This window comes from Engystomops pustulosus, chromosome 2 (genome assembly GCF_040894005.1).
Source record: "Engystomops pustulosus chromosome 2, aEngPut4.maternal, whole genome shotgun sequence".
NCBI classification, from domain to species: Eukaryota; Metazoa; Chordata; class Amphibia; order Anura; family Leptodactylidae; genus Engystomops; species Engystomops pustulosus.
In genome coordinates this window covers 136665013-136684346 of record NC_092412.1, presented here as the reverse complement: position 1 = coordinate 136684346, position 19334 = coordinate 136665013, and the positions used below count along the sequence as shown (strand labels likewise).

Sequence of the window (19334 nt, the reverse complement as noted above, 5' to 3'; positions counted from 1 at the left end):
CACATGGCGGCAACTCAGTGCATTTAGGCAGGTAGACATGGTCAAGACAATCTCCTGCAGTTCAAACCGAGCATCAGTATGGGGAAGAAAGGTGATTTGAGTGCCTTTGAACGTGGCATGGTTGTTGGTGCCAGAAGGGCTAGTCTGAGTATTTCAGAAACTGCTGATCTACTGGGATTTTCACGCACAACCATCTCTAGGGTTTACAGAGAATGGTCCGAAAAAGAAAAAACATCCAGTGAGCGGCAGTTCTGTGGGCGGAAATGCCTTGTTGATGCCAGAGGTCAGAGGAGAATGGGCAGACTGGTTTGAGAAAGGCAACAGTGACTCAAATCGCCACCTGATACAACCAAGGTAGGCAGAAGAGCATCTCTGAATGCACAGTACGTCCAACTTTGAGGCAGATGGGCTACAGCAGCAGAAGACCACACCGGGTGCCACTCCTTTCAGCTAAGAACAGGAAACTGAGGCTACAATTTGCACAAGCTCATCGAAATTGTACAGTAGAAGATTGGAAAAACGTTGCCTGGTCTGATGAGTCTCGATTTCTGCTGCCACATTCGGATGGTAGGGTCAGAATTTGGCATCAACAGCATGAAAGCATGGATCCATCCTGCCTTGTATCAACGGTTCAGGCTGGTGGTGGTGGTGTCATGGTGTGGGGAATATTTTCTTGGCACTCTTTGGGCCCCTTGGTACCAATTGAGCATCGTTGCAACGCCACTGCCTACCTGAGTATTGTTGCTGACCATGTCCATCCCTTTATGACCACAATGTACCCAACATCTGATGGCTACTTTCAGCAGGATAATGAGCCATGTCATAAAGCTGGAATCATCTCAGACTGGTTTCTTGAACATGACAATGAGTTCACTGTACTCAAATGGCCTTTGCAGTCACCGGATCTCAATCCAATAATAGAGCATCTTTGGGATGTGGTGGAACGGGAGATTCGCATCATGGATGTGCAGCCGACAAATCTGCAGCAACTGTGTGATGCCATCATGTCAATATGGACCAAAATCTCTGAGGAATGCTTCCAGCACCTTGTTGAATCTATGCCACGAAGAATTGAGGCAGTTCTGAAGGCTAAAGGGGGTCCAACCCGTTACTAGCATGGTGTACCTAATAAAGTGGCCGGTGAGTGTATATACATATATATATATATATATATATATATATATATATATATATATATAGTACACACCTTCTCATTCAAAGAAATTTCTGTATTTTCATGACGTTAACATTTGTAGATTAACACTGAAGGCATCAAAACTATGAATTAACACATGTGGAATTATGTACTAAACAAAAAAGTGTGAAACAACGTAAAAAAATGTCTTATATTCTAGGTTCCTCATAGTAGCCACCTTTTGCTTTAAGTACTGCTTTGCACACTCTTGGCTTCTCTTGTTGAGATACAAGAGGTAGTTGACAGAAAAGGTTACCATCATTATTTTAAGAAATGAAGTTCAGTCTGAAAAATTGGGAAAGCTCTGAAAGTGTCTCCAAGTCCAGTTGCAAAACCCATCAAGCGCATCAAAGAAACTGGCTCAGATGAGGACCACCCCAGGAATGGAAGACCAGGAGTCACCTCTGCTGTGGAGGATAAGTTCATCCGAATCACCAGCCTCAGACCAGGTCAATGCCACACAGAGTTCTAGCAGCAGATACATCTCTACAACAACTATTAAGAGGAGACTGTGTATAGCAGCCTTGATGGTAAAATAGCTGCTAGGAAACCATTGCTAATAACAACAATTACTAGGCAACAAGCAGAAGAGACTTGTTTGGGCTAAAGAACACAAAGAATGGACATTAGACCAATGGAAATCTGTGCTTTGGTCTGATGAGTTTAAATTTGAAATCTTTGGTTCCAACCACCATGTCTTTGTGCGACGCAGAAAAGGTGAACAAATGGACTCTACATGCCTGGTTCCCACCTTAAATCATGGAGGAGAAGGTGTGATGGTGTAGGGATGCTTTGCTGGTGACACTGTTGGGGGATTTATTCAAAATTGAAGGTATACTGAACTAGCATGGTTACAACAGTATCTTGCAGCAGCATGCTATTTCATCCAGTTTGCGTTTAGTTGGAGCATCATTTATTTTTCAACAGGACAATGACCCCAAACACACTTCCAGGCTGTATAAGTACTGTTTGACCAAGAAGGAGAGTGATGGGGTGCTATGCCAGATGACCTGGCCTCCACAGTCACCAGACCTGAACCCAATCGAGATGGTTTGAGGTGAACTGGACCACAGGGTGAAGTCAAAAGGGCCAACAAGTGCTAGGCATCTCTAAGAACTCCTTCAAGACTGTTGAAAGACCATTTCAGGTGACTACCTCTTGAAGCTCATTATAATAATACCAAGAGTGTGCAAAGCAGTAATCAAAGCAAAAGGTAACTACTTTGAAGAACTTACAATATAAGACATGTTTTCAGCTGTTTCACACTTTTTTGTTAAGTATAGAATTCCACATGTGTTAATTCACAGTTTTGATGCCTTCAGTGTGAGTCTACAATTGTTATAGTCATGAAAATACAGAAAACTCTTTGAATGAGAAGGTTTCTGTGGGTTAAAAAGGTTAACAGTCCAAATGTTGAGTTTTATTCAATCCAACAGCAGTGTTCAAATGCAGAACAGAAACAAAGCATAAAATAAACACCTGCCTGTCTGAGCATTAATTAAACAGGAATTTGTTTCCTCACCTATAATAACAGATAGTTCAGACTGTCCAAGATAGTCTGCAGCTGAAGAAAACGCCTTTTTGGCTTTCCTGCCAAGCTCTGCCATTGTCCGCTGTAACAGCAAACTTTTTATCCTTTCCTAATGAGCACAACCCCAGTCACTTGGGTTTTGCCAGGTGTGTCCACAAGGTGTGGATTGGAGGGGATGGCAATGTCCCACTACCAGCCTACCTCCCATTTCATAATAAATCCAGCCCAGTGCACAGCACATAAATAATGCTCAGCAATCTGGGTGAGCTGTACATCCTCTCCAGTATCTTACCCATCGGCTTATTTTATATATATATATATATATATATATATATATATATATATATATATATATATATATATACAGCTACCATATTTTACAGTCTATAAGAAGCCCTTACTAGAAAGAGAATATTTTGCTGAAAAGTGCCCGCGTCTTATAGTCCATAACACTTAAGCCAATCTCGAAGAGAGCAAGAGAGTGTAACTGCAAAACCTGATGTGATCCCAGAAGCATGTCACTATTCACATGCTTCCTGCATCACTGCAATGTCCTTATGGGGCAGGAAAGTCAGAGAAAAGAGGTTGCAGCTGGGACTAGGTATAAAGAAGAGCTTTGTCTGTGTGTATGTGTATAGATGTAGCACTACTGAGTGTGTTTATGTGAGTGAATGTTGTAAAAAGGTTCGTCAGTGAATGGGTGTAGCTCTTGTGTGTGACCAACAGGGAGTTTGTAATTGGTGTCAAATATATTTTTTTCTTTTTTTGGATGACTAAAAAAGGGGTGTGTCATATAGTAACAAATGTCTGATAACATGCTATAACATTAGTGCTGGCATCATCCTCTGTCCGTATAGTATGGCTGATTATGGGTTGAATATGTCATCATGTTAACTCCACATTACTAATGTGAAAACTAGTTTATGCATGCTGGCTTCCATAAATTAATTATGCACCACACTCATCATTCTTCTCTGATTCAATAGTTAACCCGCAGTGATTGACAAAATTCCTCTCCAATCATCCTCCGGAAAAGGAATATGATTCTCGTATTAGTTCTTCGAGGTCAGCACTCTTGGCCTGCTATAGACTTTGTTCTTAGTAAGTTCCTGATATTCTGTTATTTCTATATTCTGACTAGCCTTTTGCCTTGTGCTTTTGTACTGTGTTTGTCCTCTTGGTTTTGACCCAGCTTCGGTGACTTTGGCACAGGAAAGGTACATAGAATAGTGTGCCTTACCGCTTGGGGTAAGTGATGCAAGTCTTTCCTTGGCCTTTTCCCCTATACCTGATAGGATAGTTTTTCCTTGCCCTTTTCCCCTATTCCTGTGAGCTCAGTTCTGCCCACCTGTGATGAGCAAAGCATCTTCATTTAGTAGATGTATATCGTCTAATTGTGTCACTTCCGGGGCTGAACTAACGTTTTCTGCTTTACAGCAAAGGATACTTGGGAGCTAATTACAGGATAAGGGGCATTCCCCTGATGAAGAAATGATATGCAAAATAAAGTGTCGGAAATGGACTCCCATGATCTATATTTATATTACCGGTAAGTCTTTTTGACCATATCATACCATTTCTCTTATAAATTGTTATAATTGAACTTGTCTATACATTTATTTACTATGTGGGTGACATATAAGATGCATATTTAAGTAGGTCTTTCGCTGACCGCTATGATTCATGTTTATTACTAACATGATGACATTAAGGCATGCCTTCTATTCTGTGTGTATGATCTCCTGATTGTGTGTTTTATTATACTTGATTCCATAAAGATTAACTTTTTAGATTAATTTTCTCCATGTTTCTAGTCATTATTCCCCAGTGTTGGTATTATATATCCTGTGGTTTTGTCATAAATAGTCCAGATGTAAAAAACACACAAAAGGGGAGATTCCCTGTGTTACTAAACACCAAACACTGAGTTATGAAATCTGGTTAATGGGTGAGGCCAGTCACATCAACCAGTGCTACATCTGTATTACACAACTTGTCCCTTTTGCCATTAAATGTCTAATTAGTCCTTTGCAGATGCCATCTCTATGTTTGCTGGACAAACGTACATCAGCCACTAAGATGCTCTTGCTGGTTATAAGAACACAGACCTGGCAAAAGCCATGTCTGCATCAGGGAGAAGTGCCTCACGTGTTCCCCCCAGCTGTGCTCTTGTATACTATGGCATGTATATATGAACATATCAAGTTATTAACTTTAGATACATAGACTAAACTTTAAAATGACTACATACCTCTTTACCTGGTGTTCCATCTGCTCCAGTTTCACCCTAAATAAAGCAAGAAAATTGCTTTGTTCAAATATTGAATGAACTATCAACAGCTACCAAAACAGTTACAACAAACATTGATCGTGGGTTTTCATCTGATATTATAAACCTTTTTATTAAATCATCATTGCAATCACAGTGTTACTTACTACAGGGCCAGGATGTCCTGGGGATCCTGGTTCACCAGGAAGACCCATCATTCCTCTCTCACCGGGGGCCCCTCGTTCGCCCTTTAAACCCTGTAACATAGATAATGGTAGACTGTGCAAACTTCTTTACAAAGTTTACATTTATTCATGTAAAACAGTTTGAAACCTTACCAGCCCTGGAGGTCCTGGGCTACCTGGTTGTCCTGGACTTCCAGCAGGTCCCTAAAAGCAAGGTGGGAAACATTATTTAACATGGATATAATTGCTCACTATTTTACCATATAAATTATACTGGATTACTTACTAAGTGACCTGGAGGACCGGGACGTCCTTGAGGACCCATTGGACCAGGATCACCCTAGTTAAAATATATATTTATGTCATTTTCACAGTCATCTAACTCATTTTTAAATTAATAAAACTAATTTGTGAGCTTGCCTCAGCTCCTGGTCTTCCTGGACTTCCTTGAGGTCCGGCAGGCCCACAATCTCCCTGAGATAAAGATTATTTATTTTTAAATGTATAATTAGACCACAGGTTATAAATAGTAGTAGAACACTGTTAAACCATTGTACCTTTGGTCCTGGCATGCCCATGTGTCCCGTTTTTCCTTTGAATCCCTAGAAAAAAGATTTTGCCATAGAACACACAATTAAAAGCAAAATACTAAATAAATACTCCAATAGTGGCTTAAATTTACTCTTTAAAGGAAACCTACCACCACAGATCTACCTATTAAAGTAGATCCGGTGGCAGGTTCCTCTAATGTATAGTAGTATAGCTCTCTTTAGGGCTAATTCTTTTGTAACCTATAACTTTTATTAATTTAATATTCAAATTTCCGAAAGAGGCTACTGGGGCGTACAGAAGGCGGAGCTGAGGCTACATGGCGCGGCTACTCCATGCCCCAGTAGCCTCTTGCATTCTGCCTACCCTGACATCTTCAGAGCACAGCTCCTGGTAGCTGTGCGCACTCGTCTGCGAAGCTAGGTTCTGTGCATGCACAGTAGCTCCGGCTTCAGAACCGAGACTGCGCAGCCGGCGGCCTGTGTTCTGCGCATGCGCACAGTGCACACAGCTGCTTAATATACTAGTCTGGCTCTCTATTGTCAGATGGGTGGTCATAGGCTGGTTGAGCACATCTGACAATACAGATCCAAAAATAATGACATTGACATGTGTTTTCACATAGGTTTTTTTCCTTGTAAACATATACATTGTTTCATTGAATCACCGAAGGCAAGAGAATTCTATAGAAAAAAAACTGATAAACTGAGGACAGTTTGTTTCACTGATGAGACTTAGAAACCAGCTGTCATGTTTTCCAGCCAATGTTAAACCTCCAGTATTTTTTTGCTTATGTGGATCGAAAACTGAAGCAAAATGGAGACAAAATGCAACAGATGCGCAATGGACACGCCACACACACCTATGTGAATCCATCAAGGTAATTTCAATAAGTTTCTTCAAACTAATACCAGGAGATGCTGTGAAACACATTGGGGCAGATTTACTTACCCGATCCATTCGCGATCCAGCGGCGCGTTCTCTGCGGTGGATTTGGGTCCGGCCGGGATTCACTAAGGTAGTTCCTCCGGTTTTTTCGAATCCGTCGGGTTTTCGTTCAGCCACGCCCCCCGATTTCCGTCGCGTGCATGCCGGCGCTGATGCGCCACAATCCGATCACGTGCACCAAAATCCCGGGGCAGTTCAGGGAAAATCAGCGCTAATCGGAAATATTCGGTTAACACGTCGCGAAAACGCGAATCGGGCCAAATGACCCCCATTATGCTTTAACTCACCGGAATGCCCTTGATTCCAGGAGGTCCTGGAGGACCTGGTTCCCCCTGTAAATAAAAATCCAAGCAGTTAATGACTTAATACAAACAAAACCTCCTTATATAACTGATATTTAAAACTGCAGATAGGTCTGCATACATGTATACACACACAAAAATGTTTCCTATCTTGATTTTATATGTGGGTTATTCTTAGGACTGAGATATTTCATAAGATGGCGAGTTGTCCACCCTTTTTAGGGTGCAGGGAGAGAAGAGAATGGCTTAGGGTAATCCTAAATATACAGTCTCATTCATGGCAACTGGGCACATCAATTTGACACATTAATGTAGGGGATGCATTCAAGAAGTCATAAAAAATATGAAAGCAGTTAGGAGCAAGTGGCTTCCTCTCATTTGTGCAGCCTACACAATTCTTCTCAACTTTGTTATCCCACTATTTTTAATGTCCAATATGCTCCACTCTAAGCTTGCTGCTAGAGTCTAGTCTTGTTTTTCTACTGTACCTTGTTACACAGTTGGAGATGCCGCAATAAAATGGAGTATGAACTGCATATCTGCCTATCTATTGATCTGGTTTTGTTGAGGGGCAAATAAATCTGGCCAATCCTTTAAAACTCTTTTTTATTTAAAAAAATGGATATTGCAGGTAATAAATCAAACATTTTAATCAGGTACATACCCTCATGCCAGGTTTACCGTCTTTTCCATCTAGACCCTCAATTCCAGGGGGACCCTAAATAAATTAATGCAGAACTATGTTAATAGTATCCTAATGAATCTCACATGAATTGTCTAAAAATCTGTATTTACCTGTATTCCTGGAGGCCCTGGCGGACCTGAGGGACCACTTAGTCCTGGAGAACCACGCTGTCCTTCTGGACCCTGAACACAGGCAAGAGAATAAGGAAATGCAATGTTGTAAATTTGAAAAGACGATGACATAAAAATAATTGACACTACACATGTTGTCAAAGCAGCAATTGATCTTACACTGAAGCGGTGTACTTGAAAGATTTGTACTACTTCTGTATTTTGGAGCAACTCCTCTTTTTAAGATATATTAATGAAAATACTAAGCAGAATGTGTGAAACAGGCCTGTTGATGTCCTCAGAATTATTCATCAATATTAGATCAGTAGAGATGCAACAACTTTACAATGCATCTGTGATCAACTGTTTCCACATTCGCTTTCTGTATAGATTTGCAGTGCCAGAGGCTGCCTGGAGTAGTGGATCTGATACTGATGACCTAGCCTGAGAATACAGTAGGTGTCTAGGGGAAGAGATGAGTCTTTTTATACTTATATAACTGAATAGTAGAAAACAGAAGTGTAGACTGTATCTGATAAACTCAACGCTACTAGTGTATATATATCATAATAAGCATAACATATCATAAGCTGCCATAACCCTAACCCTATATACCTTCACACAGGTGGAGGCAGGGAGAAGTAGGGTAAGGAATGAATCATGGAGGAAGGGGCCTGTACCCAATTTAGCTGTATCCATTGCTCTGTATGTGGTATATAGAAACAGCTGAATATTTGTTGTATTATAAAGTATAATTTAAGTCAATTATCTGTCATGATAATGTTGTTTAATATCATATACAAGGCTGTTTCTAGCTTTTATTAACTTTTTCAAGAATGGAAAAGAAAACGTTCCACCTTTCAATGTATACATCGATACAGACAAACTGACTGCACTAGGATAATCCTAGTCCTGTCAACACACCCATAGAATTGAATGGGCATTTTTTTTCCCTGTAACTCGCATCAAAGTAAGACATGCTTAATTTTTGAATCACTGTACGAAAAAGAAACTGAGGTGTGTAAAGATCTATTTAACAGCTATGTGTTATTGTTTTGTGCAAGTCCATCGTGAAGACAAATCGCAATGGCCTCATACAAGAAAAAAGTTTGTGAGCAAGGAGCCTAAGACTTTGTTGACATGCTGGTGTCATGTTCAGCAGTTGTGAGCCAAAATAAGGAAAGGATGCACAGAGGACATCGACAAATCCTTCCATTCCACCATATCTTTGTGTAGTAGTATCTATGTCCAGCACCGGCTCACAATGACCAAGACAAATCAGTGACATGTGAATAAAGCTTAAAGGGGTTTTCCCATGAAACAAGCTAGATCTTGCTGATCAGAGTGGGTCTCAGTGATGGGAACCCAACAGATCACGGGAACGGTGGGTCCGATGGGGTCCAAGGTTCCACCGTCGGACCCCTTGTAGCTCCCCATGATGATCGGAGCAGTCAGACCGCTGTCTCCGCTCATCTCAGGGAGCAAAGAGGGATTCGACGGGGGTACCTCGGAGCCCCCCTTCTCATATCCTGTAGATAGGCCCTAAATAGTTTTGTGGGAAAACCTCTTTAACGCTTTCAGCATCTTTTGTTTGGGGAAAATATAGGAGATATTACTGATGTATAATGGCAGTAAATATCCTAAACATATATATCTGCTTGCATTTAATTCTCTCTTTTTACTAAAACTATGCCCTATGATCAGTTATATAAATGTCTAAATTCTAGCTAAATGGCCTCTTTATGTGGGTGAAGCTTCAGGTACATGACGCAGTCACCCTGCTTGTTTTTAATCTACCTGACCCTCAATCTGAATAATTTGTGGAAGGCTTGTGATATGACACTTCAGTCATAATTCCTATAGCAGAATACTCTAGGAAAGCATTCCCATCTACTTAAAGCTTACCTTCTCAGCTGGTGGCCCAGGTGGTCCGGGGGGTCCCATTTTCCCTGGAAATCCAGGTGGTCCCTGAAAAGAATATATACAGGCATGAATATACACAGGTTACGTACAAGATAGGGTCTGTAGGTTTGTTCTTAAGTTGAATTGTATGTAAGTCGGAAGTGTATACTTTATCATTGTAATCCAAGCCAATTTTTTTTTGTCTCTGTGACAACTGGATTTTAAAAATGTTGGGTTATCATAGAAACCATGATTAAAAGTAAATCTTAATTGCAGACACATGTGCGTTATAGCTGTATATTGAGCCTTGGGATAAAGTACAGTAAATTAGCAACATCTAGAGGTCCGTTTGTAACTAGGGGTCGCCTGTAAGTCGGGTGTTCTTAAGTAGGGGACCGCCTGTATTTCAGTTTCATACCCATTTCAATTTAATCAATAATCATCAATAATCTGTTGTTATTATACAATGTCTCTTTCTTATTAAGCGATATTATATACTTTTCAGTGAATATGTACAAGTAGACATACAAAACATGATCTGTAGTTACTAACCTGAAGCCCAGGAAGTCCAGGAGGACCTGGAAATCCCTATGGATAGAAAGAAAGTTAAGAAACTGCAGTTCAGTATATTGTGAATGCTTTCTACATTTTCTACATTTGCTTTTGAGATGAAGCACACGGTTGCAAAAAAGGTAATTGTATGCCTAACTATACAATGTATCAATTTAATAGGGTTGTCGGACATTATTGTGTTAATTAAATAAAATGCCTTAATTACCCATTAGCAGCTGAGGTCTGTATTAACAAATTCAACAACATCAACTTTTATTATAATATCCAATAGAAAACAAAACCCTGCTCACATGAACAAATTTAAGAAAACTGTATTTTAAGGGCATTGTATGAACTTGGCCAAAGATATGACTGGGTTCACACATAAACTAGAATTGCTCAGGGGGTATATTTAAATTCAGTTTTGAGAAAGTAGTATAGAGCACATATGATACTTCTCTATTTTCTCTGAACTCATGGTTATCAGTAGTTATTAGCTAGTTATTAACCCATTGCTACTTATGGAATTTTTCCATTTTGCCTTTCCATTTTAAAAATCTGAAACTTCTTTACTTTGCAATGTAGAGAGATGTATGAGGACTTGTTTTCTGCACAACAAATTGTACTTTTCGTGTACTGGAAAGCTGGAAAATAATTTGCACCATATTCTTGTGTGCTCCCAATGAAACCTCTACTTTAATCTTGGGGTCAATAGAACCATAAGGATAAGAATTAGTATTACAAAAGGTTCTAATATTTTTTTAAATTGATTAAAACCTAATAAAATCTTTGTATAGAGTATTACATTAAATTGTATACAGATCCTGCTATGACAGTCAAGGAACCTTCAGAGAGGCTCCCTCCCATGTCATAACCAGTGTGTGCTGTCCGAATGCAAGATTCCATTATAAATGCTGACTATAAAGAGCAGAAAATATTGACATTTGATTTAATCAATATGGCCTTGAACTGCACCAGAATCAGTAACAGATTGTCTAAAAGATTAAAAGAGTTATCGGTTGGTGTGTATTAGCTAGTGTCTGGCATCTGAGTTGTGTATTAGGAGGTTGTGTAGCAGCTGAAGTGTATATTAGGAGGTTCTGTGGCAGTTGAGGTGTGTATTGAGATGTTCTGTGGCAGCTGAGGTGTGTATTGTGAGGTTCTGCAGCTGAAGAGGTGTGTATTATGTCCATATCCAGCTGCTGTTGTCTCTATTATGAGGTTCTAAAGCAGCTGACTAGATATTATATATCTAGATATTATATATTAAGAAGCTCTCTAGCAGTTGAGATGTGTATTAAGAGGTCATTCAGCAGCTGAGGTGTGAGATAAGGTGTGTTTAATGATGTATTGCAGTAGCTGCAGTGTGTATTATGATGTCCCAGGTGTGCTACTCGGGTGTGTATTTTGATGTTAAGCAGCAGCCAAGGTGTGTATTAGAATGATTTGCAACAGGTAAGGTGTGTATTATGGGGTTCCGCAGTGGCTGAGATGTGTATTATGGGGTTCTGCAGCAGCTGAAATGTGTATAAGAAGGTTGTGTTGCAGCTGCAGTGTATTATGCTGTGCTGCAGCAGCTGAGGCATGTATTATGAAAGTCTTTTGCAGCTAAGGTATGTGCTACAAGGTTCTTCAGCAGCTGAGGTCTGTATTAGGATGTTCTGCAACAGCTGACTTGTACTGTATATTAAGAGATTTGTGCTGCGGCTAAAATGTGTACTATGAGAGGTTATGTAGCAGCTGAGGTGGGTATTATGAGGTTCTGCATCAGCTGAAGTGTGTATAAGAAGGTTGTTCTGCAGCTGAGGTGTGTATTGTGCTGTTCTGCAGCAGCCTAGGTGTGTATTATTAAAATCTTTAGCATCAAAGGTGTCTATTATAAGGTTCTTCAGCAGCTGAGTTATGTATTAGGATGTTCTGCAGTAGCTGAAGTCTGTATAAGGAGAAGTTACGTAGCAGGTGAGGTTTATTAGGAGGTTGTGTAGCAGCTGAGGTGTGTATTATGAAGTTCTGCGTCATCTTAGGTGTGTATTAGAAGGTTGTGTAACCGCTAATGTTTGTATTAAGAGGTTCTGCAGTCTGAAGACAAAACATGTACCGTGCAGTTGTAAAGTTAAAATAATAGAGCGGTAGCAGTTTAACTATTTACCAGATCTCCCTTTTCTCCCAAGCTTCCTGAGAGTCCTCTTTCTCCTCTTGGACCCTAAAAATAGTAAATTACATCCCGGTCACATATTTGATCATCATAAGCAAGCACATGAAATAAATATTAAAATAAGATCATACCGCAGGTCCAGCAGGGCCAGGAATGCCAGGGATGCCAGGAGGACCCTTAATTATTTAAAACAGGAAATAAGACTGAATGATTTATAATGGAAATTGTGTTTAAAATCCTCACTAAAAGATAAATTCAAACTTACAGGAATAGTTATTTTGGAAACTATACAAATATATATTGGTCGCACTATAAGAACCCTCATGGTTCGTATGGATGAACATGTTTGAAATATTGTGAAAGCTTTTGAGGGACACCCCCCCCCCCTCCAAACATCATAATTAGACATGAGCGCCCCCAAACTTCCCATTCTGGGTTTGGGTGCAACCCAAACAACAGCCAATGCGGCATATTAACGCCCATAGCAAATAGCCATGGGGGGGTTTCCTTGGCCAATCACAACCATGGTCAGTAGCTAGGTGCAATATGTCTGGATCATGTGGGATGCACTTGAACGGCAAGTACAAGTCCTCTCATCTCTATTTAAAAGAAGAAACATTCATCATTTACGGGCTCTTGTTCTTTGGGATTGAACATATAAAACTACATTGAAGAGGAAGTAATTTCATTAAAGGAAACCTACCATTTGGAAATAGTCATTATGACCCACACATACCTGCACATAGGTGTAGCTGAGATGATGCAGGAACATATCATGGTTAAGCAGATAATCCGTCCGTTTCATTATAAAATTGATTCTTATATTATGCTAATCACCCACTCGGCGCTTCTGTGTGCGTCACACAGGCGATCCAAGCTTGGGCATTAGCATAATAGGGCAGACACGGAGCATTCTGTCCCCACCTCCCCCCATCCTCCCTTCCTCGCTCCCAAGAGCCGGTGATGTCACCGAGCCCTCAGGAGCAAAAGGACATACACATCACATGCTTGCAGGGTGGCAGCACATACTATCACCGAAGTCTCTTACTTTGGTGGTCTCCTAGCCGAAGTCTTGCGATAGCATGAGACTTTGGACATAGTACACACAGCCACCCTCAACCTAGTGCTCCTGAGGGCTCGGTGACATCACCAGCTCTCGGGAGCGAGGAAGGGAGGGTGGGAAGAGGTGGGGACGGCATGCTATGTGCCTGCCCTATTATGCTAATGCACAAGCACAGATCAGCCTGTATGACGCACACAGAAGCGCTGAGTGGGTAATTAGCATAATATATAAATCGATTTTATAAAATGTCCGGATTATGTGCTTAACCATGATATGTTCCTAAATCATCTCAGCTACAGCGATGTTCAGGTATGTGTCGGTCAGAACAGCCATTTCCAAATGGTAGGTTTCCTTTAAACAAATGTCAAAAGTAGAAACAAGATGGATATTTGATATAAATACCATTATCCCAAGTGACTTGAACAGTGAGGTAGAACTCTTTGCATTTAAAATTTAAGCCTTAATTCAGACTGGCAGAATTAGTTCACCCGACCTGCTTCATTTGCCCCGTAGTACTCTGCTATCATCTCCCTTCTTGTTTTATGTTCTGCAGTTAACTAAACAGTAATATATAGCTGTTGGAGTAATTCAACAAAGAAAACTCATAATTCCCTCTGTATCTATGCTTTTTAATTTCATATTTATGAGATTTATTCCTATTAGGTGTATGAACATGGACCCAGTGAATAATGCACATTCATTTATTGATTGTAAACTACTATATAATTGGCACAATTACACTGTCATCAATCCAGTAATAGTATTTATCATCTCTCAAGCTCCCTATAGCTGTAGTCTGGTGAACAGTAATAGGGGTGGAAGTATCTGGCAGTGGCTACTTATCCTGTTCCATTTCACTAATGAGTGAAAACAAGCGCAGGTTATAGCTGCTCAGAAAAAAAAAAATCATACTGCCATACAACGAAATTGTATACCAAAAATATGTCCACGTAAACTATCTAAAAAGTAATTTCAAAAGTATTTATAGGAGGGCAATTTAAGGCACTGCAGATGGAGCAGCCGCTACCTGGCCCATGTGCCTTAGAGGGTCCCATAAGTTGGCTTACCTCTTTATGAGGAGATTAGCTATATAAAGAATTTATCATAGTGAGGTTCTGGTACAGATTTTGCATTGTGGCCCAGCAGCTTCAAGTTACTCTTCTAAAAGTTTGCATATTTTCTTTCTTTAAAGGGTTTTTTCATTGACTTTTGTTACTAATTTAAGGTGTACAATCCAGTATAGCAGCAGATTTTCTTTTTTTTTGTCCGGATTTATACCACTTTCTGTATATTAAATGCTGTGAATTCGATCTTATATTGCTTAATATTAACATGATGAATGAGTCTGTGCAGCAACCTATGTACACACTTACTGACTCTCCTTTTTCACCACCTGGTCCACTGTATCCACGTTCACCTTTACTACCCTGAAAAGAAGAAATGTGTCAGCCACTTAGTACATGAAAATCCTTTTTATGCTTTAATATGCTAAAAAACTCAACATCATTTCTGGAGGATAAACTATATTGGCGGAATTTATCATTAGATCGACTCCTTACGACTGTTCTATGTCTGTCTTTGAAGCTCCGCTGCAGTCAGATTCATTAAAGTGGCTTTGGTCCTTGATAAATCTGTTGGCAGTGTTTTCAGCTGTGGGGGTTGTTTGCGACTGTTGCATGAAAAGTCACAAAAAAAACATAAAAAGTTGCAACATAGACCAGGGTGGTCTAAATTTGAGCCAAAACTTGCGCCTAAACGTAAATTTGCACCAAATCATTAATGCAGTCATGTTGTGAAAACTAGTCTAAGCAAATAATGAACTTGGCACAAGCAGGGTGTATGTCAAAGTGACTTATGTTCATTAGGCGCAATAGAAAGTCGCCAAAACAATGCCAAACATAGACAAAAACTTAATGATAAATCCCCATATGAGTTATTGCTAATATTTAATATTTACTCCTACATTTTACATGCTGTAAGAAAATACGGTGGTCTTCCATTCAGACCTATTCTATCCTGGGTGGTGACAGGTGACAGTGGTGTCATAAGCATAAGGGTTGGGAAGTAAGAGTTCTCCTTGCAAAGACTGCGAATTAAGGCCACCATGTAGGTCGTGTGAGGTCTTATAGCCATAGATGCTCCACTAGGGGGATTCTGGGAAAATATGCAATGTTTTTGCAGGATGGGATAAGGAAAGCCACGCCTCTGTTAGCTATCTTGTAAGGCAGCTACCTTGACATCAAGCATGACCTACAAGAGGCCTTATAGCATGATGTGGGATTAAAACCAAACCAGTATATCTATTCCAGAAGGAACAGACTACCAACTGTAGACAGCACTGTTTCGACCTGATTGGGTCTACTCAGTACAGTGTAGGAAACTGGTTTGGCTGGGTGGAGCATCCATGGCTATAAGACTCCACATGCCTACATGGTGGCCTTAATTGGCAATCTCCGTAAGGAGAACTCTTACTTCCCGACCCTAGTCACAAGCCTCTCACCCAGCCAAACCAGGTCCCTACGCTGCTATGAGGAGGTGTAATTAAGTTGAAACAGTGCTGTCTACAGTTGTTCCTTCTGGAATAGATATACTGGTTAGGTTTTAATTCCGCATCATATCATAAGGCCTCATGTAGGTCATGTTTGATGTCAAGGGAGCTGCCTTGCAAGGTAGCTAAAAGATACCATTGCACCTTGAATCATAGGAAGCATGCTCGGAAGACAAACTTGTCTAGAAGACCTTTGTAATTTGATCTTACTTATAAAGCACCTTTTTAATAAATATGCACATTTTCAATTAGAAGTTAAAATTAATTACCAGTATATAAAATACTATAAAAACTTCTACCAAACTACTATATATGCCACCATTATAAATTATGTTTTCTCACTACAAAATGTCTACGTACAGGAAGTCCTGGTGGACCCAGAGCTCCAGGATATCCAGGAAGACCAGGGGGTCCCTAAAACAGAAAAAAAGGTTTAAAAATGTATACATGCCTTAAAAAAACTAGAAGAACACAAAATGTTGGCAAGTTCTTAATTTTCTATTGGTAATACTAAAGAGGTATCAACAATAAAACATGAAGATAATATAGTAGTAGTAAGTAATGTATCAGAGCCAGAATACATAAATTATGTCTAGTCTAAGGGCCTAAAATTAGAAAAATGTTTCTTTTTCATGATACTTTGTAATTGATGTAAATAGATTATTTTCACTTCCAGAACTGCTTTAAATGTGGCTAAAAATTTGCCAGCATCAAATAGGTAATGTTGAAATTTCTTGTGACTGGCATTAGTAAAATTCCATAAAGCTTCATAGTATCTTAAATGGATAATAATACATTTTAGATTTTGTTTAGCTTATTACCACTATAAAGTGAATTAATTATTCCAGTAAAGTACTACTTTGCGAGTAAAAATAAGACATGAAATTAAGTATTTGAATGTTTGCATATGTTTTCAATGTTTTAAGTAAGCATATTCAAACAGTGCAGCCCTTTCAAACTCCAGACTGCAAAAGTGTTTTATTTCTTTAATTAGGTTCAGAGTTTTGGAGAAGCTACTTACATAAACATAATCATAAGTCATCTACCATGTGAAGGGAGAAATAGTAGCTGCCTAACAGTATAAGCATTTCCTACTAACAACACAATAGGAGATCACAATCTTTACTGATATGAATCTTCTTATTTACTTTACTGTATGTTTATCTGATCATATTAAGAAAAATATAATAGAAAGTAAAATGGAAAGATTGCACTTTTGGAGCCTTTTGGGGTTTGCTTTAGAAATACTGAACAAATTATAACCAAAACCCCTGCTTGAAAGCTTTTTTCTGGTAGAATTATATTGATGAGCAGTACCACTCACACTGATTCTGGAGAACAGAGCCACAAGTTCTCATCTGTTCTCTGTGCAGTGGTGGATACTGGCAAATGCAATTCAGCCCTATTTACATACCTATAGCACCATCTATACCATCCAGCGTAGAAAACAGTTGATCAGCATTGGTCCTGAATGTCGTACTCCCACCAATCTGATCAACAATAGTTATAGTGCTGGAGAACCCCTTTAATGTCTTACCTGCTCCCCTTTATCTCCAGAAGGTCCAGAAGGTCCTCTTTCTCCTTGCATACCCTTGAAAAATAAAAAAAGATATTATACATTTCTATCTGGTGTTGTGTTCCACAAGTAAACTCCACATGTTACCGTAAATCTGAAGTTTGTGTCCCGATGTTTGGAGCAGAATTAATACTCACCCAATTTCCATGGTTGGAAAAGAACAAAATATTCTGGAAATCTTATTTTAAATGAGCACTTGCTTTCAATTATAAACAATTATAATCAAGTGTGTATATTATATATATATCACATATTTTTTTTACTTTATAAATAAAAATTTCAAGAGTGATTTTCTTTGATAAGATATTATAATTTCCAAATAGATTAAAATCTAAGAATCATTTAAGCATCAAGCTAATAATTGGTTATAGAGGTTAAAAAATAAGACATTTAACCTTGGAAGAATATCAGTAACACAGGTTACAAGGATTGTATACTACAATGTACATAACGCTAGATACAGTTACAAAGGGGTGTAGGGATGTGTATCAGGCTATAGTTATTTTGGTAGATGCTATGGTTTCTTTTAGAAAAACACAATTATTAGTGCTCCACGTTAGCAGTAAGCTATTTTGATTCAAAATAATATTGGAATATTGATTTAAGATATATTCTTGCCCAGACCCATCAAATGAGATTTATTCCATGGTTTTGTAGCTGCTATCTTAACCCCTTTGCTTGATACAGACCCCACGCATGTAGTATAGTAAAAGCTACACCAAAGACAAAACAATAAGGGAATCCCATTCACCGTAAACAAATGCAGAAAATAGCTAGGTTAGGTGAACAAATATTTACAGAAGACATTGTGACATTGTGCTCACTGGGACACAGAAGATGTGAGGACAGGATGGTGCTTTTAGATAACAGAAGTGACATAACACTTAACAAAGTGGTGTGAAGTTAGGGTAGGAAATTTAAAGGTACAAATAATATTTAATAAATGTTATGGCCAAAATTGGTCCCACTGTCTAAGGCTCCATTCACATCTCGTTTTTTTATCAGTTTATCAGTTGTAAGGATATTTGTTCTTACAATGGATGGCTAAGTCATATATTTCTATGGATACCCTGATCGTATGAAGAAAAGTGAACCTTGCCTTACACTGTACATCTGTGCACTTCCTAGTAGTCAAAGACATCTGTCCTATCAGATGATTTTGAGGACCAACTCTATGGCCATTAGAGGGTCCACATGAAAATATGCCACTTAAAAGTTGTGAAAAACTCAAAGTTATAAAATTCATAGGTTAGTTAACTATTCAATGGATTATTCAATCTACAACTCAATATAAAATTAATGTTCCTGATTTATTTCAATGACTTGGTACTTTAAAAACATACTATGGATTCGTCAAATGGTCTAAAAGAAATGCACTAAAGAAAATAAGAGATGACGTGCACTTGGACAGTTTGACGACAAAGATAGTTTATCTGTTTCATAAATCCAACCCTATTGGGGAGATTAATGAAAATGTGTAAAAGGAAACTCTTTTGTAACCCATAGCAACCAATCACAGTCAAAAAACATTTAACTTTGTGTATGCTTATAATACTTTGGCTCTTAATTTATTGTATCCTGCAATTCAATTGTTTGCCTATAGACACACTAGTAGCATCAAGTATAAGTAGACAAAATGGTATGGGTTAACATCTAACATAAAGAGAATGTGGCAGTTTGCAGAGATTTTCAGACAAGGATGGTGAATCTTGAAACACAAGGGATAAAGACTGTCTCACAAGTGATAAGACTTGGGGTACATAA

General features: G+C 39.0%; 1 protein-coding gene across 1 annotated transcript in view; it reads right to left on the bottom strand.

The window, feature by feature from the left end:
* COL16A1 (collagen type XVI alpha 1 chain) overlaps positions 1 to 19334 on the bottom strand; it is a 129414-nt gene that overhangs the window by 6458 nt on the left and 103622 nt on the right. The window contains exons 50-65 of the mRNA XM_072136625.1: positions 17532 to 17585; positions 16355 to 16408; positions 14820 to 14873; positions 12515 to 12559; positions 12378 to 12431; positions 10229 to 10264; positions 9680 to 9742; positions 7775 to 7846; positions 7644 to 7697; positions 6965 to 7009; positions 5738 to 5782; positions 5601 to 5654; positions 5467 to 5520; positions 5334 to 5384; positions 5163 to 5252; positions 4978 to 5013 (exon numbers count right to left, since the gene is read on the bottom strand). Coding sequence (XP_071992726.1) covers positions 4978 to 5013; positions 5163 to 5252; positions 5334 to 5384; positions 5467 to 5520; positions 5601 to 5654; positions 5738 to 5782; positions 6965 to 7009; positions 7644 to 7697; positions 7775 to 7846; positions 9680 to 9742; positions 10229 to 10264; positions 12378 to 12431; positions 12515 to 12559; positions 14820 to 14873; positions 16355 to 16408; positions 17532 to 17585 — 861 coding nt within the window. The remainder of the gene's footprint in view (positions 1 to 4977; positions 5014 to 5162; positions 5253 to 5333; positions 5385 to 5466; positions 5521 to 5600; positions 5655 to 5737; positions 5783 to 6964; positions 7010 to 7643; positions 7698 to 7774; positions 7847 to 9679; positions 9743 to 10228; positions 10265 to 12377; positions 12432 to 12514; positions 12560 to 14819; positions 14874 to 16354; positions 16409 to 17531; positions 17586 to 19334) is intronic.